The sequence below is a fragment of the Ornithorhynchus anatinus genome, chromosome 1 (genome assembly GCF_004115215.2).
Source record: "Ornithorhynchus anatinus isolate Pmale09 chromosome 1, mOrnAna1.pri.v4, whole genome shotgun sequence".
Lineage (NCBI taxonomy): Eukaryota > Metazoa > Chordata > Mammalia > Monotremata > Ornithorhynchidae > Ornithorhynchus > Ornithorhynchus anatinus.
In genome coordinates this window covers 170,230,284-170,251,155 of record NC_041728.1, presented here as the reverse complement: position 1 = coordinate 170,251,155, position 20,872 = coordinate 170,230,284, and the positions used below count along the sequence as shown (strand labels likewise).

At 45.1% G+C, this 20,872-nt stretch overlaps 1 protein-coding gene across 8 annotated transcripts in view; it reads right to left on the bottom strand.

Annotated features, from left to right (window-relative positions):
- Window positions 1–20,586, bottom strand: part of NME9 (NME/NM23 family member 9) — a 33,616-nt gene extending 13,030 nt beyond the window's left edge. For 2 of the 8 annotated variants that reach the window (XM_029066919.2, XM_039913403.1), the window contains exons 1-10: window positions 20,161–20,335; window positions 18,268–18,304; window positions 16,465–16,522; window positions 11,681–11,784; window positions 10,041–10,112; window positions 8,547–8,663; window positions 6,518–6,593; window positions 3,170–3,252; window positions 2,466–2,558; window positions 941–1,095 (exon numbers count right to left, since the gene is read on the bottom strand). In XM_029066919.2, coding sequence (XP_028922752.1) covers window positions 941–1,095; window positions 2,466–2,558; window positions 3,170–3,252; window positions 6,518–6,593; window positions 8,547–8,663; window positions 10,041–10,112; window positions 11,681–11,784; window positions 16,465–16,522; window positions 18,268–18,304; window positions 20,161–20,222 — 857 coding nt within the window. In that variant the 5' untranslated portion in view covers window positions 20,223–20,335. Of the gene's footprint in view, window positions 1–940; window positions 1,096–2,465; window positions 2,559–3,169; window positions 3,253–6,517; window positions 6,594–8,546; window positions 8,664–10,040; window positions 10,113–11,680; window positions 11,785–16,464; window positions 16,523–18,267; window positions 18,305–19,780; window positions 19,812–20,160; window positions 20,336–20,452 lie in introns of those variants that run through there. The other 6 variants (XM_029067017.2, XM_029066929.2, XM_029066952.1 and 3 more) reach the window with 6 other exon arrangements.
- Window positions 20,587–20,872: the final 286 nt, after the last annotated feature.

Sequence of the window (20,872 nt, the reverse complement as noted above, 5' to 3'; positions counted from 1 at the left end):
TTTATCAGTTATTTATTAGCATCTCGAAAAGAACCGATTACGAGTACTTAAAATTCACTGTTTACTGGAAACTGATTTTAAGCAAAGCAAACTGGTTCCAGTGACCACTGATAAGTGTCAGAAAAACAAGTGAAGCCCAAGAAACAGGTGAAGCAGCGAGGCCTAGTAGAAAGAGCATGGGCTTAGAAGTCAGAAGAGCTGGGCTCTAATCTCAGCTCTTCCACTTGCCTGCTGTGTGACCTGGGCCAAGTCATACTTTTCTCTGCAAGTTTCCTTGGGAGTGTTGACCTATAGTGTGCCAACCTTTAAAAGGACTATAAAATACTTAATCACTTCAACTGCTCTTACCTTACCGCTCTGCTTCCCTACTACAGCGCGACCTGCACATTTGTTCCTCTAATGCCAACCTACTCACTGTACCTCGATCTCATCTCTCTTGCTGTCGACCTCTCGCCCGCGTCCTACCCGGGCCTGGAACACGCTCCCTCTTCATATACAGCTGACAATTACTCTCTCCATCTTCAAAGCCTTACTGAAGGCACACCTCCTCCAAGAGGCCTTTCTCTAAATCCTCATTTCTTCTTTTCCCACTCTCTTCTCCGTTGCCTGATTTTCCCCCTTTAACTCACCCCTCCCTCAGCCCCAAAGCGCTTATATATACCTCCGTAATTTATTTATATTAACGTCTGTGATTACTGTGGTGTGGACAGGGACTGTGTCTACCAACTCTATTGTACTCTGGCTGCTGTTATACCTAGGGATCAGTACAGTGCTCTGCCCACAGTAACTGCTCAAAAAATATGATTGATTGAGACAACTGTTGACACAACAGGTCTTCGGGAATAACACGAAGATTGGCAGGACCGGGACAATCGTACTGTAGGAGAAATGCCCACTCGGAGATTTTTCTGTCAAATAAATTCAGTAATTTTTTTACTACCTTCCAGGGTGTTCTCTCTTAGCAATTTCAATTTCGCTTGGCCCAATGAAGTCTCTCCAGGCAGTTACCACATCTTCATCACATTCCGGTTTGGAGATTATCAGCAGATGGCACGGTCCACTGGACATGAACTCTACCAGCTTTTCAAATGTTTCCTACACATTTCAGAGGCCACAGTTACACAGTGGAGAAACCACAAGTCACACTGGCATAGAAGTCCATTATTAATGCATGTAAAACATTCTCCCCTCCCACCCCGTAGCAGAAGAAAACTCTGAAGCCACTCAAGTCTAACTTGGTGCCCTTCGGTCAAAGTTCAAAGATGGAATGATAACACTAATGACCGATGGGGTTTATTATTTTATTATTATCAATAATAATAATTATTAAGCATTTACTGTGTGTCCAGCACTGTTCTAAGAACTGGGGAAGATACAAGGAGAAGCAGCGTGGCTCAGAGGAAAGAGCACGGACTTGGGAGTCAGAGGTCGTGGGTTCTAATTCTGACTCCGCCGTTTGTCAGCTGTGTGACTTAGGGTAAGTCACTTCACTTCTCTGTACCTCAATTACCTCATCTGTAAAATGGGGATGAAGACTGTGAGCTCCACATGGGACAACCTGATGACCTTGTATCTCTCCCAGCACTTAGAATAATGCCTGGCACACAGTAAGCGCTTAAGAAATACCTTCCCCATCATGTCGGACATGTCCCTGCCCCACATGGGGCACATGGTCTAAGGAGGAGGGAGATCAGGGATTGAATCCTCACTTTATAGATGAGGAAAGTGAGGCATAAAGAAGTGAAGTGACTTATCCAAGGTCACACAGCAGGCAGGTGGCAGAGGTGGAAATTGAACCCAGGTTCTCTGACTCTAAAGCCCATGTTCTTTCCAGTAAGCCACATACTGCTCCTGAACCCATTGGATACTTATACCAAAATCTGTGACTGTAAATGATGCCCAGTTCGATGAAAACTTAGAATAAAATGATTAGTTTTAGAAAAATCTGCAAGAGGGCACAAATGTCTTATTTTCAAATCTTTTAATTTAATGTTATTTGTTAAGTGCTTACTACGTGCACTGCTTATAAGCACTAGGGTAGATACAAGTTAATCAGGGTCCTGTCTCACACGGGGCTCTCAGTCTAAGGAGGGAGAAAAGCTAATGAATCCCCATTTTACAGGTGAGGAAACTGAGGCACAGAGAAGGTAAGTGACCTGCCCAAGATCACAAAGCAGGCAGGCAGGCAAGTCTTCTCGTGGAATCCAGTGGGATTAGTCGGAAGGGTTGTTTTCTACTAACCTAAGTTCGTTCAAATGCTGCTCTCCTTGGACTCCAGCCTACCACATGACCACCCCCTCCCAACTAGTTGAAGGTCTTAGCATAACTATACAAATCCAAGCAAGACATTTATGGAAACACTATTTTGTTCTCTTTATCCCAGTCTAAATCTTGCCTAAGCCTATTCTTTGCTTGCAGTAGAGCGAGACCACAGCTTTACTTAGGAGGTAGGAAAAAGAACTGACCTCCTTAGCTTTGTGTTGGTAAAATTCTTTTGCTTCTGACTCTGTCATGATTCTTTCTTCATGAGCCAAAATGGCAAATCCAGCTTCCTGGATCTGTAGAAGCAAAGTGCCATGAAACGTGCTTAGATAAACAATGACACGGGCCTATCTTCATCTTGGCCAAGCGAGGGATTTAATAGTGAAAAGGAAGCAGTGAGGAAAACACCCTACCGCAAATAAAACATTAAAAATACGGTCTTTGTCAGAATCCCAACTGAAGTCAAATCCTCCTTTCACTTGGGCTGTGTTTACCAAACCAAGCCAGGTCCATCAATCAATCAACTATATTTATTGAGCACTTACTATGTGTGGAGCAGTCAACTGGGAGAGTACAAGGCAGTGAGTGTAGACCACTCGCTCTAGGAGTTTGGAAAGGAAGGGTAGGAGGGAGATAGATAGGATGATAACTGGATGGGGCAGGGGGTCAAGAAAGGATTTATTTAGGATGGGGAGACGTGGGCATGCTTGAAGGCAGAGGATATGCACTGGTCTTTTTGATTCCCAAGATATTTTGGAAACACAGAGGGGCTGTTAGAAGGTCAGTTTAAAACTCAGGGCTTGGTGCTTGTAGCGTATATATTATGGGTTTTTTTTAAGTACTATGTGCCAAGCACTGTTCTATGCGCTGGGGTCAGTCATCAGTAGACAGTTGGTGCCTTTCTTACCTTTGTGATAATCTCATCCATTTTTCCATGAGCGATAGCATCTGGTTTAATAATTGCTAGCGTACAAGATTTTTCACATGAAACTACAATGAAGCAAAAGACACATGCATTTCACACTACTTTCTGCTCTACAATCTCCATCATTAGTCAGTGATGTTTAGTATTGTATACTTATTTATGATTATTCATCTTATATCATAGATCCTATTTTCTTAGTGCCTCACAATAATTTTCAGAACAGGTATAGTAAGAAAGTATCATTACCCTCCCTGTAGAAAGGAAAAAACACATATGGTCTGAGATGAGCGGTAAAGCCAGCAAAGGAATTCAGAATTCTCATTAATTAATTAATTAATTCATTCATTCGTATTTATTGAGCACCTACTGTGTGCAGAGCTCTGACCTAAGTGCTTGGGAAAGTATGATACAGCAATAAAAAGAGACAATCCCTACCCAAAACAAGCTCACAGTCTAGAGGCGGGGAGGCAGATAAACATCAATACAAATGAATAAATGACAGATGCGTACATAAGCGCTGTGGGGCTGGGAGGTGGGGGGGAAGAGAAAAGGCAGCAAGTCAGGGTGACGCAGAAGGAAGTGGAAGATGAGGAAAAGGGGGGATGAAGTCTGTTATTTGAGGACCTCAGAATCCAGGTTATCTAATCAACTCATGGAGGCACAAGGCTTCTTTGACACAATAATAAACACTTCATCCATGGCTACAAATATTTTCTAATTTTACTCTTTCATTCTGATTCCACTAAGTCCTACACTCCTGATGAAATTTTTTTTTTTAAAGTATTTGTTAAGTGCTTACCTATGAATCAGCTTAAGCACTGGGGTAGGTACAAGTTAATCAGGTTGGACACTGTCATTGTCCCACTTGGAACTTGCAGTTTTAATCCTCATCTTACTGATGAGACCACTGAGGCCCAGAGAAGTTAACTGACTTGAATGAGGTCACACAGCAGACAAATGGCAGAGCCAGGATTAGAACCCAGGTCCTCTGACTCCCAGGCTCCTGCTCTTTCCACTAGGCCATGCTGCTTCTCTAGCTTGCTCTCCAAAAGAATTCTCTTCTTCTCAACTTAGTACAAAATGTGCTCTCATTTTTAGATTGATCAGTCAAATGGTGGTTTTCTCCTTCCCACCCCGAAGTGGATTTCTTACTCTTAAATTCCTCTGCAGGGGAGGTTCTCCCCCAACCTTTTTTTTTTCCTTCCTTCTGGCTCTGGGGATTCATTATTGTAACATAACGCCGATATGAGGATATGAGCAGGTCAACATAAGTAGTTAGTTTCCCAGATATCACAACTCAGGCTATTAATTGAAAATATCTACTCTTCTCTAGAAATAGCTAATGATGAAAAAAATCAATATTGTAAGTCAGATAGAGTTATACTTCTCGATTAAGGAGAAATTTTTAATCATCTGGAAAGGGATGGAGAGAGATAAGAGAAGCAGCGTGGCTCAGTGGAAAGAGCCCGGGCTTGGGAGTCAAGGGTCATGGGTTCAAATCCCGGCTCCTCCACTTGTCAGCTGTGTGACTTTAGGCACGTCACTTCACTTCTCTTCTCTGTGCCTCAGTTACCCCATATGTAAAATGGGGATGAAGACTGTGAGTCCCACTTGGGACATGCTGATCACTTGTATCTTTCCCAGCGCTTAGAACAGTGCCCTGCACATAGTAAGCACTTAACAAATACCATCATTATTATTATTATTATAAGCAAATTAGTAATATAGTTCTAAATCAACATTTCTGCTCTTTCCCCTAATTTTTTTTAAGTGGTACTTAAGTGTTTAACAAAAGCTTATATGCACCTGCGCTCTACCTACTAAGCAACACTGCCCTACACTTTAAAAAAAATGCTTAATAGATGTCCAAGCAAACAAACTAATAGTTATTCTTGGGTTCCCTATTAAGAAGAAAAGGGGAAGCTTGTGCTTTGGAAGATCATTATCACCTTGAGGGTAGGGAATGTGGGTTTTGTTTCTGGCATATAGTGCTTAGTGCTTAGTACAATGCATAGTGTTGGTGCTTGGTACAGTGCATGCATAAGAATAATAATAATTACTGTATTTGTTAAACACTATGTGCCAAGCACTGTACTAAGCACTGGGGTAGATACAAGGTGATCAGGTTGTCCCACGTGGGGCTCACAGTCTTAACCCCCATTTTTACAGATGAGGGAACTGAGGCACAGAGAAGTTAAGTGGCTTGCCCAAGGTCACACAGCAGTCAAGTGGCAGAGGAGGGATTAGAACCCACGACTCTGACTCCCAAGCCTGTGCTCTTTCCACTAAGCCATGCTGCTTCCCAGGAACCCTTCCATTGGTCCCTGTTCCCGCCCGGGAAGGGCTCAAAAAGTGGCAACAGTCTAGGTGGGCAGGGATTGTGTCTACTCACCCTGTTGTACTGTTCTCTCCTAAGCGCTCAGCACCATGCTCTGCACATGGTAAGTGCTCAAATACAATCGATGATTGATAACCGGTCCCACGTGTCGGGTGCCAGGGTGGATGATGTGGGAGAGACGATGCTCCCACCCCAAGTGCCACTAGAATTCCCATCGGCCCTTGCTCCAACCCAAGAGGGGCTCACACAGCGGCAACGGGGCGAGGCCCTCGCAAACTCGGGCTCCCCTTAGGGCCGACCCATGGGGCGCATCAACCCTTGGGCCCGGAGCTCTCATCAGCCCCTGCTCCATCCCAGGCAGGAATCAAACACGGGCATCCTGAGGCCTTCTCCATTTTTCGATCACTGGGAAGGCCATGACTGTGGCTCTGACTTTTGGGACCGCCAGGCTGAGCCGCGAGGACCCTAGAACTCAGATCTGTTGCCGAATTGTACATTCCAAGCGCTTAGTACAGTGCTCTGCACATAGTAAGCCCTCAATAAATACTATTGAATGAATGAATCCGCTAGCTACGACGCACTACGGCTCTTGTGCTGACGGTTGGCCTTTTCTTTTACATTCCTTTAAATCTGTCATTGTGGTTCTGGCACCAATTTTCTCCAGGCTTACAGACATGTGGGTGACTCCACCCACTCACGTTCTTCTCCCCAGTGCTGGATACAGTGCTACACAAACAGAAGATGCTTAATAAATCGATCGATCGTATTTATTGAGCGCTTACTGTTTGCAGTACCAAGCACGTGGGAGAATTCAACATAACAGAGTCAGTAGACATGATCTCTATCCACAAGGAAGGGAATCAAAGGACAGTTGGGTTTGATGTGACCTGATAAAGTAATAAACTTTACTACTACCGATTACCACTGGCTTATCGATTTAGAAATTAAGACACTTTTGTCTGTCAGGCCTATTTGAACCGAATCTCACTTACCTGCTTCATCTTGTTCCCCAAAATCTCGGTCGTCGAGAACGGTTTCTTTTTTGTCCCAGAGAGCTTCATCTTTAATCTAGTATAAATAACACACGATTAGAAAGTAAGAGATATACAGCCTGTTGCACTCCAGACCCAGACACGCCATTCTTCGTATACGTTAACAACGAGAAATGTTTTTCTTTTTTAAAAAAGGTATAAAGTGTTCAATTGCACAAAAGTTAACTCTGGACCAGACTGTGTTGAACTAGTTTTCACAATCACTGACTCATTGGCTATTTATGCAGCACTTACTGTGTGCGGAGCACTTGTCTAAGCGTTTAGGAGAGGACGATACAACAGAGTCGGCAGACACGATCCCGGCCCACAGCGAGCTTACCCAACAGATGCTGTCAGTCTGACGGCAAGCAAATTTAGGTTTGCGGCAGAAAGGATTCCCATACACTTAAGTTTAGTTAATTCCATTCTCAAGGAATCTTTGCCAAAGGGTATCGTCGCCTCCAGTATTCCGACTGTGATGCTGAACCGAGGGACCATGAATTAAGTGCAATATTCTGACTAAAGCTTCTTTGCTATATCCATATTCTGGTGACAGGGTTAGCAGTCTAGGGTTACCCCAGGAAAGTTACATTTTAAAATAAGTGCAGTATTTGAAGGAACAACACCGTTCAATAATTCTAAATTATAATGATAAATTATACAATTATAAAATTACAATTATACAGTTAATACAATATGTATTATGCAAAATAAATCATACAATTATAGTTATAAATGCAAATCTGGCAAAAAAATTATATGCAAAGAACAATCATCAGGTCAGACACGGTCCCTGTCCCACACAGTCTAAAAAGGAGGTCAAATGGGCATTGAATCCCCATTTTACAGGTGGGGAAACTGAGGCTCAGAGAAGTGAAGTGACTGGTCCAACGTTACACAGCAAGAAAGTGACAGAATCAGGATCGGAACCCTGGTCCTCTGACACCCAGCCACTTGCTTTTCCCACTAAGACGCACTACTTTCCAAATAAGCTATAGGAGACCGTGCCAGTGGGGCACCTCGTCGATTAGTACAGTGCTCTGCGCACAGTAAGCGCTCAATATTGTTTTTGTCTGTCTCCCCAGATTAGACTGTAAACTCATCAGTGGGCAGGGACTGTCTCTATCTGTTGCCTATTTGTACATTCCAAGCACTTAGTACAGTGCTCTGCACATAGTAAGTGCTTAATAAGTACTATTGAATGAATGAATGAGTTACACAGGTGGCTTCCTCGTTCTCCTGGAGGAAGGGAGAAGGAGCTGATAAAAAGCAAGGACTCAGGGGCTCTGGGAGGTAGTTCAGGTCCTCACTTTCTCTTCTCGCCCCCTTTTCTGCGTCACCCTTTCATTCATTCATTCAATTGTATTTACTGAGCGCTTACTGGGTGCAGAGCACTGTACTAAGTGCTTGGAAAGTACAATACAGCCATAAAGACAGACAATCCCTGCCCACAATGGGCTCAAGAATGGGCACAATGGAATATCAAGGAGATTCTGTTAGCAAATTTTCCTACGCAGCATGGCTCAGTGGAAAGAGCACGGGCTTTGGAGTCAGAGGTCACGGGTTCGAATCCCAGCTCGGCCTCTTGTCAGCTGTGTGACTTTGGGCAAGTCACTTAACTTCTCGGTGCCTCAGTTACCTCATCTGTAAAATGGGGATGAAGACTGTGAGCCCCAAGTGGGACAACCTGATTCCCCTGTGTCTACCCCAGAGCTTAGAACAGTGCTCGGCACATAGTAAGCGCTTAACAAATACCAACATTATTATTATTATTATTATTATCAGGAAGCTCCCCTGTTTTGCAGAGAGAAAATGGATTTTACTGCCTGAGCGCAAACTCTCTAACTGTTTAAATGTGATTTTCTCAAGTTTACCCAACAAGAGCAGTTGAAGAGGGAAGTAGAGATAAAAACAGCTTTATGAGACGGAGTCAACTTTTACTATTTGGGCTTTCTATGTTTCCGAAGCGACTGACTATCCCAAATTTTACCACTTTTCGTTCAGCTTCTTGATCCAAAACCTTCTTTTCTGCTCCTAGCTGGTCCACAATTGTCCTCTGTAATACCGGTGCATTTGCTCCTCTTACAACAGTTACTAATTCTCCACCCTAGAATACATGACAAAATTATCAGCACAGACACTGGGTGTGCTTTTTATTACTCAGTTTTACCCATCACAAGTGACGTGCATGCCTGTTCCACGTCTCTTACGTTGTGCTCTCCCAAGTGCTTAGTCCAGTTCTCTGCACACAGTAAGTGCTCAATAAATACGACTGACTGAATGAACAAGACTAGTCGTAAATTCGATTTTAATCAAGGCTAAATTGGGTGTCAGATCAACTTGGCTCTATTTTCACTCACTTTTGAAATCACTTCCATTTTGGCTTTAGAGGTTATTAAAGGTTATTATTTAGAGGTTAGAGGTTATTATTATTTAGAGGTTACTGAGAAGTAGCGTGGTTTAGTGGCAAGAGCACGGGCTTGGAAGTCAGAGGATATGGGTTCAAATCCTGAACCTGCCACTTGTTAGCTGTGTGACCCTGGGCAAGGCATTTTGCTTCTCTGTGCCTCAGTTACCTCATCTGGAAAATGGGGATGAAAACTGTGAGCCCCACTTGGGACAACCTGATTACCTTGTATCTATCCCAGCGCTTAGAAAAGTGCTTGGTGCATAGAAATGCTTAACAAATACCATCATTATTATTAAACCTTTCTTTGACTTGGTTTCCCCGTGTGTCTATATTCCCGTTATGGGTCATAATCAATCAATCTTATTTATCGAGCACTTACCAATCAATCAAATGTATTATTGAGAGCTTACTGTGTGCAGAGTGCTGTACTGAGCGCTTGGGAGAGTACGATATAACAGCATAATGGAGTTGGTAGACATGTCCCTTGCCCACAGTGAGGTTGCAGTCCAGAGGGGAGATACGGTTGCCAGGGCTAACTTACATTATTCAATTACTCTAACTAGTCAGTGAATTGAAAATGATGCTTTAGATAATCATTTTCATTAATATTTCAATCCTCAAATAATCAGCATGTTCATGCTTATCTAAAATGTCAGCATTTCTAATTTTTTGGGAATATTTCTCTTATTAAATGACTTAATTGTAAGTAGATGCAGGAAAAAGGAAGATTTTAATGTTACAAATGTCCAGTTATTGACAGGGAACATAAATAGCCTAAAAATTCACATCATGAAAGTAAAAGTGCAAATTCAAACTCTTCGTTCCTACAACTTTGGAGCCTAAATTAATATAAAATTTGCTAATTGTCAGATGGGGATGTGCACAGTGGTGTAGCTGGAAAAGTTGAGAAATGTTTGATACTGATTCGACCATGTATGTAGTTTCACGGACCTCTTTTTAAATTACCATAACCATACTTGAGAACATCCACAGTGGAATTACTGTCCAAACCAAAAGACGAATGAGGGATCTTTGTTTCTACTTGTAAATAGCAAATCAAAACAAACTACTCACAGCATAGAATAGAAAAGTGGGTTCACACTTTCCTCGGTATTTTTCTAGGGCAGCAATGCAGTCTGCTTCTGCCTAGACACAACCAAAGGTAAGAATGCTTATCATAGACATTTTATGTTCTTGGCAGGCATTTATTTGCTGCTGGCGATTTATTCACACAACTCGATAACGCCAGCCAATTTATCCAGATTACTGATGGGAGAGGCAAACTATTTTTAAATATCTTCTCCTATATCCTTTATAGCTAAATATAAATATGCACTATATTGTTATATATTGCTATATTCATATAGATGAATATAAGCTAAAGGTTTCTGCTATATTCTAAAGACATTTTCTGGTCACGCCCGTGAAAGGTCATTTTCAGAAAGTGCAAATGAATCAATCACTGGCATTTATTTAGCGCTTTCCGTGTGCAGAGCACTGTACTAAGCGCTTGGGAGAGTACAATGCAACAGAGTTGGTAGATATGTTCTCAACCCATAGTGAACTTAGAGTCTACAGTCAAAATATTTGGAATGTCTCATTAGCCAGGGAGAACAAGGACACTTCAAGGATCCAAATGAAATTCTTTGGAAATGTCTCTTCCCTGAGGAGGTCATCGTTCAAATCAATCAATCAATCGGTCTACGGTATTTCTGAGTGCTTACTGTGTGCGGAACACTGTACTAAGTGCTTGGGAAGTACAATTCAATAGAGTTGGTAGATGCGATCTCTGCCCACAGGGAGCTTACACTGCAGAAGGGGAGTCAGATGTCAAAATAAATGACAGGGGAAAAGGCAGAGTGTAAGGCTATTTTCCTTACGTGAGGAGCAGCTTGTCCTATTAGAAGGAAAACGGGCCTGGGAGTCAGAGGACCCGGCTCTGCCACTTGCCCGCTAAATCACCAGTATGACTCCAAGCAGTGCTAATAGAATGGGGCAGGCTTCATTTTGCCTGAAAATGGTTTCTCTAGTCAATCGGTTCCCCTCTGAGGGTCGCACCAGGAGAGTTTCCAGTCTTCTACCAGTTTCGACTATGGGAGGGAGAGTCAAGTGGAGGCCTGTGGAGGCCTACCCATTCCATTCCTAGCTTGGCCAGTGGAAGACAGTCTGCTACAAGTCAAAACTCACCCGTGCTGGGCAGCAGCGGCATGGGAGAGAGTCGAGGGCAGAGACTCAAGAATACTGTACGGGAGGAGGCAATGGTAAAACACTTCTGGATTTTTACCAAGAGTCTCTGGATCGACTACCAGAACGATCGCAGATGGAGGTGGGGCGTTCTGGGAGAGAGGTGTCCGTGGTGTCGCTATGGGTCGGAAAAGACACGACGGCATAAGACAAGAAAGTCAATCGGTGGTATTTTTTGAGCCCTTACTGTGTGCAGAGTGACCTGCCCGAGGTCACAAAGCAAGTATGTGGCAGATCCAGGATAGAACCTAGGTCCTGTAACTCCCAGGGCTGTGCTATTTCATTCGCTGGGTTAGAAAAATCTTTACATTCAGAGAAAAGATAGTGTTACGATAAACGCTGGCAGAACAATGAATATGGTCTAACTTTATTTTTTGGAAGAAGGCAACTTACATTTTCTTTTCCCTATTTTTGAGGGTTGTTTTTTTTTTAACATGGAAGAACTGACACTGTTCTCGGCAGCGTCTTACCACGGCAAAATGCAGAAGGTCATCTCCGAGTTCGTTTTTTATTTTCTTGAAGAGGCTCACTACCGTTTTGCATGGCCCACACCACCTCTGATAGACATCAACAACTGAAAACACATCAGAAAATTACTTGGGAATAATTATGTTGGATTTCAGGCACTAATTTATTCAAAATGAATATTTATGTACATATCTGTAATTATTTATATTGTCTGCCTCCACCTCTAGACTGTAAGGTCACTGTGGGCAGTGAATGCTTATTTATTGTAGTACTGTACTCTCTCAAGTGCCTAGTACAATGTTCTGCTCAGAGTAAGCGCTCAATAAATATGACTGAATGAATGCATGAATAAAATACAAGTCTTGTTAGCAAAATACAGCTATACCCCAGTTAGCTCTCTACTGGCAAAATACTTGCTAATTCACGTGTGTGTGTGTGTGTGTCTGTGTGTATGTAGAATACAAAACCACCCTGCTTATCACCTATAAAATACTCTTTCTCAACAAAGGAATGCAGTGTGGCTTAGTGGATAGAGCACGGGCCTGGTTTTGATGCTATTGATGCCCATCTACTTGTTTTGTTTTGTTGTCTGCCTCCCCACTTATAGATTGTGAGCCCACTCTTGGGCAGGGATCATCTCTGTTGCTGAATTGTACTTTCCAAGCACTTAGTACAGTGCTCTGTATCCAGTAAGCGCTCAATAAATACGACTGAATGAATGGGAGTCAGAAGGACCCGAGTCCTAATCCCGGCTCTCACGACTTGTCTGTGTGATCTTGGGCATGTCATTTAACTTCTCTGAGCCTCAGTTACCTCGCTTGTAAAATGGAAATGAAGACTGTGAGCCCTATGTAGGACAGGGACTGTGTCCAACCCGATTAGGTTGTATCTACCCCAGTGCTTAGCATAGTGTCTGCCACATGGTAATTGCTTTACAAATACCATGAAAAAAAAAGCCCACAGAAAATGCCCAGGCTCTCAAAGTCACCACCATCGCCACTATCTAACAGAACAAATGGTAAAAGGTCAGAGCGTAGCAACTTCTGAGGTACCTCATCAAGGAAAGCGGCATGGTCTCGTGCTAAGAACGTGGGCCTGGGATTTAGAGGACCTGGGTTCTAATCCTGGCTCTGCCATTTGCCTGCTGTATGACCTTGAGTGGGTCACTTCTCTGTATCCCAGGTTCCTCATCTCTGAAATGGGGATTCACTACCTGTTCCCAATCAGTCCATTCATTCATTCATTCATTCAATCGTATTTATTGAGCGCTTACTGTGTGCAGAGCACTGAACTAAGCTCTTGGAAAGTACAATTCAGCAACAGAAAGAGACAGTCCCTACCCAACAATGAGCTCACTGTCTAGAAAGGGGGAGACAGACAACATAACAAGCAGACAGGCATCGAAACCATCAAAATAAATAGAATCCTAGATATATACACATCATTAATAAAATAGAGTAATAAATACGTAGAAATATAGACAAGTGCTGTGGGGAGGGGAAGGGGGTAGAGCAGAGGGAGGGAGTGGGGGAATGGGGAGGGGAGGAGGCGCAGAGGGAAAAGGGGGGGGGTCAGTCTGGGAAGGCCTCCTGGAGGAGGTGAGCTCTCGGTAGGGCTTTGAGGAAGGGAAGAGAGTTAGTTTGGCGGAGGTGAGGAGGGAGGGCATTCCGGGACAGCGGGAGGACTGGGCCGGGGGTCGACGGCAGGACAGGCGAAGACGAGGCCCAGTGAGGAGATGAGCGGCGGCAGAGTAGTGGAGTGTGCGAGCTGGGCTGGAGAAGGAGAGAAGGGAGGTGAGGTAGGAGGGGGCAAAGAGATGGAGAGTCAGTGGCATTTATGAGAGCTACAAAAGCACTTCATATCATCTGTATATCTGGTCTCCGGAACCGTCCTAGCAGACTGGCTTTGGCTATTTCACACCAGCGTGGTTGGCCGGATGAGAGCCGAGGGTGCCCCGTCCGATCCACTCCCCGCTGCCAGTGGAGTACAGCAGGGATGAGTAGAGAGGCAGAGTGGCGCAGTGGAAAGAGCACGGGTTTAGGAGTCAGAGGTTGTGGGTTCTAATCCTGGCTCTGCCCCCATCCGCTGGGTCACCTTGGGCAAGTCACTTAACTTCTCAGTGCCTCAGTGACCTCATCTAGAAAATGTGAATTCAGACTGTGAGCCCCACATGGAACAACCTGATTACCCTGCATCTACCTTAGTGCTTAGAACAGTGCTCGGCACATAGTAAGTGCTTAACAAATACCAACATTATTATTATTATTAACAATAAAGGTAGTTGTTAAAAGCGCTTTCGATGTGCCAGGCACTGTACTAAGCGCTGGGGAGGAGGCAAGCAAACCGGGTAGGACAGAGTCCACATGTGTAGTGGACCCGATCCTGTTCCTGTTCAATGTGTTCCATGCAGCCCTGCTGGAGGATCAAACAAGAGACCCGGATGCAGAGAAGCAATGTGGCCGAGTGGATGACGCAGGGGCTTGGTGGTCGGAAGGACCTGGGTTCTAATCCCGACTCTGCCGCTTGCCTGTCGTGTGACCTTGGGCAAGTCACTTCACTTCTCTGGGCCCTCGGTTCCCTCATCTGTAAAACGCGGATTACGTCTGTGAGCCCCGCGTGGGACGAGGACAGTGTCCAACCTGATTAGCTTGTATCTACCTCAATGCTTAGAACAGTGCCTGGAATATAGTAAGACTTAACAAACACCATTAAAAAAAGGAGTTGGAATACACTTCCACATCTCTGGGCAACTCTTCCAACTCAAAAGACTTCAAGTATCACCCAAAAGCAGCTGGGCATGTCACTCCCCTTCTTAAACAACTCCAGTGGTTGCCTATCGACCTCCGCTCCAAACAAAAACTCCTCACTCTAGGCTTCGAGGCTCTCCATCACCTTGCCCCTTCCTACCTCTCCTCCCTTCTCTCTTTCTACCGCCCACCCCGCACGCTCCGCTCCTCCGCCGCCCACCTACTCACCGTCCCTCGGTCTCGCCCATCCCGCCGTCAACCCCCGGGTCACGTCCTCCCGCGGTCCCGGAACGCCCTCCCTCCTCACCTCCACCAAACTGATTCTCTTTCCCTCTTCAAAACCCTACTTAAAAATCACCTCCTCCAAGAGGCGTTCCCAGACTGAGCTCCTCTTCCCCCTCTACTCCCTCTGCCATCCCCCCTTTACCTCTCCGCAGCTAAAGCCTCATTTTCCCCTTTTCCCTCTGCTCCTCCACCTCTCCCTTCCCCTCCCCACAGCACTGTACTCGTCCGCTCGACTGTATATATTTTCGTTACCCTATTTATTTTGTTAATGAATTGTACGTCGCCTCGATTCTATTTAGTTGCCATTGTTTTTACGAGATGTTCTTCCCCTCGACGCTGTTTATCGCCATTGTTCTTGTCTGTCCGTCTCCCCCGATTAGACCGTAAGCCCGTCAAACGGCAGGGACTGTCTCTATCTGTTGCCGACTTGTTCATCCCAAGCGCTTAGTACAGTGCTCTGCACATAGTAAGCGCTCAATAAATACTATTGAATGAATGAATGAATGAATGGAAAGAGCTCGGGCTTGGGAGTCAGTGGACATGGGTTCTAATCCCGGCTCCGCCACTTGTCTGCTGTGTGATCTCGGGCCAGCCACTTTACTTCTCTGTGCCTCAGTGACCTCATCTGTAAAATGGGGATTAAGACTGTGAGCCCCACGTGGGACAACCTGATTACCTCGTATCTACCCCAGCTCTTAGAACAGTGTTAATACCATAATTATGATTATTATTCTTCTTATTAAAGGCATTCATTCAAGAGCTGCTCTAGGCAGATACTGGGTCCCAAAGGCATAATCCCCAAGAAGAAATGTAAATGACTGGAAACGGCTTCTCTGAGTTGGCCAGGTATTTCAGAAAGAGGGTATGCCTAAATAATAATTATGGCACTTGTTAAACACTTACTATGTACAAGAAACAGCGTGGTTAAATGGAAAGAGCCCGGGCTTGGGAGTCAGTGGTCATGGGTTCATGTCCTGACTCTGCCACTTGTCAGCTGTGTGACTGTGGGCAAGTCACTTAACTTCTCTGTGCCTCAGTTACCTCATCTGTAAAATGAGACTGTGAGCCTCACGTGGGACAACCTGATTACGTTCTATCTATTCCAGTGCTTAGAACAGTGCTCTGTACATAGTAAGCGCTTGACAAATACTAACATTATTATTATTATTATTATTATTATTACTGTACTAAGTGCTGGGGTGGATACAAGCAAATCAGGTTGGACCCAGCCCCTGCCCACATGGGGCGCAATGTCTCAGTCCCCATTTTACAGATGAGGATACTGAGGCCCAGCTAAGTGAAGTGACTTTTCCAAGGTCACACAGCGGACAAGTGCCAAAGCCAATATAAGAACCCACAACTTTCTGACTCCCAGGTCCGTGCTCTATCCATTATGCTATGATGCTTCTCAAAGCAAGTCCAGGTCTTGTCCTAATACAACAGAGTTGGTAGACACAGGGAGCTTACAATTTAGAGAAATAAGGAAAGTCTACTAAGTAGAGTGAGGAAGAGATAGGCAGGGAGGCCAGTAGCGGAGCAGATGGATATAGGAAGAGGAAGCGTGCAAGTGGATAGGGAGAGGGAAAGAATGACAAGAAAAATGGGGAGGAGAAGTGATGAGAGAGGAGGAAAAGCAGACTGCTCAAATCACCTGGATAAATAATTGGTTGTTTCTACATCGTTGGGATTTTGAAGAAAGTGTATTCGAAAAGCAATAAAATTAAATATTTTTAATTACATGCCAAGTTCTTTACCTGTCAGTCCTTTTGAACAGAGCATTTCCTCCCAAAGTTCCTGATTATTGATGGTAACCTGCACTCCAAATGATAAATGCTGAATTAAGGGCAGGAATTCAGGAAAATGGCTTTATCTGATCAGTTGAAAGACTCTGTTTCTACCTTAAAGTACCTCACCTCCCAAAAAGACACAATGGAGTCTATACTGACACAAAAATGAATAAGTAATAATAATAATTGTGGGGTTTTTAAGGCACTTACTATGTACCAAGCAGTGGACTAAGCACTGGGGGTAGACAGTATATGGGCAAGTCACTTAACTTCTCTGTGCCTCAGTTACCTCATCTGTAAAATGGGGATTAACTGTGAGCCTCACGTGGGACAACCCGATGACCCTGTATCTACCCCAGCGCTTAGAACAGTGCTCGGCACATAGTAAGCGCTTAACAAATACCAACATTATTATTCAGATTGGACACAGTCCCTGCTTTGCATAGGCTCACAGTCTACAGTAGAGAAAATACAGACATTGAATCCTCATTTTACAAATAAGGAAACAGAGATAGAGGGAAGTTAAATAACTTGCCCTAAGTCACACAACAGACCCGAGGCAGGGCTAGGATTAAAATTCAGATCCACTGAATTATTAGTTTGCTGCTTTTAAGAGATGTATTTGGTTTTCTTGGTGTCCCCTTGGGTGAATGAGAATGGTGAGCATTTCAAAGATTGGTGCATTCATTCATTCATTTATTCATTCATTCAATTGTATTTATCGAGCGCTTTCTGTGTGCAGAGCACTGTACTAAGCGCTTGGAAAGTACAATTCGGCGACTGAGAGAGACAATCCCTACCCAACAATGGGCTCACAGTCTAGAAGGGGGAGACCGACAAAGAAACAAAACATATTGACAGGCATCACTACCCTCAAAATGAATAGAACCATTGATAAATGCACATCATTAATAAAATAGAGTAATGAATAGGTACAAATAGACACAAGTGCTGTGGGGAGGGGAAGGGGGTAGAGCAGAGGGAGGGAGTCGGGACGATGGGGAGGGAAGGAGGGGCAGAGGGAAAGGGAGGGGTTCACCCTGTCCTTCCCACTGCCACAAATCAGAGCCTGGCACTTCCATAACCAGGATATTAACAGAGACGGAGGTGCGAGGAAATTACAAAAGCAAACGAGGCAAAAATAAGGGGACGATCAGGCTGGAACAAGGCAACTTATTTTTTGATTGGAACTGTCTTGCAACTTATTTTTTGATTGGAACTGTCTTTTCTGGGAGAAAAGTGGTTCTGGAATCCTGTCAGGTCCCTGAGCATGCTTTCCTGAGGTTACAGCTTCGCTTAGAACAGTGCTGGGCACAAAGTAAGCGCTTAACAAATATACGTCATTATTCTTATTTAGAAAGAAATAATACTATTCTATTTAGAAAGAAGAGAAACAAATCTCAAGGCTGCCCAATCTGGGTGAGAAGCAGTGTGTTCCAGTGGATAGAGCACGGGTCTGGGGGTCAGAAAGACCTGGGTTCTAATCCCAGCTCTGTCACCTGTCTCCTTTGAGACCTCGGGCAAGTCACTTAGCTTCTCTAGGCCTCAGGTACCTCATCCGTAAAATGGGGACTAAGACTGTGAGCCCCATGTCGGACAGGGCCCGTCTCCAACCTGATTTCTTTGTCTCTACCCCAGGGCTTAGTACAGTGCCAGGCCCATAGTAAACGCTTAACAAATGCCATTAAAAAAAAAAGCCCTCAGTGACCTTGTAAGATAAATTCCATGTCACTAGATGAACTGCCCATAGAGAAAATGCTGAGAACTTACTTGCAGTGGGATTTCTTTCTTCTTACTCACCATGGCTCTGAAAGAAAAACACACCCAGCTTTTGCAAGGGCATCAGTAGACCTCACATTCATTCATTCATTCAATCGTATTTATTGAGCGCTTCCTGTGTGCAGAGCACTGAACTAAGTGCTTGGAAAGTACAATTTGGCAACAGATGGAGACAATCTCTGCCCAACAATGGGCTCACAGGACTACAACACTAATAATATGTCATCTCTGCATACCAAATTAACATTTAGAGTCCAGGAAAGGGCGAGGGCATCCGGTGGCAGTCACCAGCTAACGTTTGAGGGGTAGCTGGCATTAATTAGGCTTTTCCCCTCCAGTGTGGTATTTTTAACAAGGAGACAAAGGGGCCCGAAACAAGAGACTTGAGCCTTGAGGTTTGCAGGTGTTAAACGCTGCAATTGGAAATTTCCATTCATTCAATCGCATTTACTGAGTGCTTACTATGTGCAGAGCACTGGACTAGGCGCTTGGAATGTACAATTGGGCAAAAGATAGTGACAATCCCTGCCCAACAACGGACTCGGAGTCCAAAAGAGGGAGACAGACAGCAAAACAAAATAAGTGGGAATGTTTTCATTCATTAATTCACTCAATCGTATTTATTGAGCGCTTACTTTGTGCAGAGCACTGTACTAAGCACTTGGAATGTACAAGTTGGCAACAGAGAGAGACAATCCCTGCCCAACAACGGGCTCACAGTCTAAATGGGGGACAGAAGACAAAACAAAACAAGTAGTGAGGCGTCAATACCATCAAGATAAATAGAATCATAGATATATACTTATTTATTACACTACTTATTTTGTTCAAGTAGTCAGGCGTCAATACCATCAAGATAAATAGAATCATAGATACTTATTTATTACTCTACTTATTTTGTTAATGATGTGTATATATCTTGATGATATTGACGCTAGACTACTTTTGTTTTGTTCTGTTTTGTTTTGCTGTCCGTCTCCCCCGTTTAGCCTGTGAGCCCGTTGTTGGGCAGGGATTGTCCCTATCTGTTGCCCAATTGTACATTCCAAGCGCTTAGTACAGTGCTCTGCACATATTCGTTCATTCAATAGTATTTACTGAGCGCTTACTATGTGCAGTAATAAGCAGGAAGGGGGTAAAGCAGAGGGAGGGAGTGGGGGAATGGGGAGGGGAGGAGGAGCAGAGGGAAAAGGGGGGCGGTTAGTCTGGGAAGGCCTCCTGGAGAAGGTGATCTCTCGGTAGGGCTTTGAAGAGGGGAAGAGAGTAAGCGCTCAATAAATACGATTGAATGAATGAATATATACACATCATTAACAAAATAGAGTAATAAATAATTTGTAGAAACATACACAAGTGCTGTGGGGAGAGGAAAGGGGGAAAAGGGGGAAGGGGAGGGGAGGAGGAGCAGAGGGAAAGGGAGGGCTGAGTCTGGGAAGGCCTCCTGGGAGGGGTGAGCTCTCAGTAATAATAATAATAGTAATAGTGGTATTTGCTAGGCACTTACTGTGTGCAAAGCACTGTTCTAAGCGCTGGGGGGGATACCAGCTGATCGGGTTGTCCCACGTGGGGCTCACAGTTTTCATCCCCATTTTACAGATGAGGTCACTGAAGCCCAGAGAAGGGAAGTGACTCGCCCCAAGTTACACAGCTGCCAACTGGCAGACCCAGGATTCGAACCCATGCCCTCCGACTCCCCAGCCCGGGCTCTTTCCACGGAGCCACGCTGCTTCTCCTTTGAAGAGGGGGAGAGAGTAAGCGCTCAATACATGAATGAATCTGGAGACATCATTCACAAAATAAATAGAGTGATAAATAATCTATGCAACTATGCACAAGTGCTGCGGGGAGGGAAGGGGGGCAGAGCTGAACTTCCCTCCCCAGAACCTGCAAGAGCTCGCAAACCCGTCCTGGCCCGGCTGGGGTGTCCTGCAGATGCAGTGGTCCATCCAAGCCCTCCAAGCCCCCCTCTCTGCGCCCCTCGCCCCAGCGCTTCGCACAGAGGTTGGGGGCAACAGGTCCTTGGATGAACACCAGGCCCGTTGTCAAGACGACGAGGGACGCCGGGGGGGGGGGGAGAGAGAGAGAGAGAGAGAGAGAGAGAGACTGAGAGCTGCGCATGCGCACACCCCGGGGCTGCCGGTGGCGCATGCGCAAAGCCCGCTCCCCCTCCGCCCACCATTTGGGCCGCTTCTCTCCTCCCGGGCCGCCATTTTTGTCCGAGGCCCCGCCGGGGGCAGGAGGAGGCAGGAAGGGGTGGAGGGGGAAGGACGGACGGAGGGAAGGGCGGAGGCGTCGACGCCACCTCGCCATCCCGCCCTCATCCTTTCATGCTTAAAACTCCCGGGGCCGAAAGGCGGGCGGAAGTCTTCTCCGGGCCGCCATTTTGACAGCTGGGTCGGCCCGGGGCCGGACCCCGCCCTCGCCCTCCTGCGATTGGCTCCTGCCGATTCGACAGCGAGGCTCCTTCCGTCCCATTGGTTGGGAGGGCCGTCAGTCAAGCGGGCCTCCTTGGGAAACGCCCATTCACTCATTCGATCGCATTTAATAATAGTAATGGTATTTGTTAAGCGCTTACTATGTGCAGAGCACTGTACTA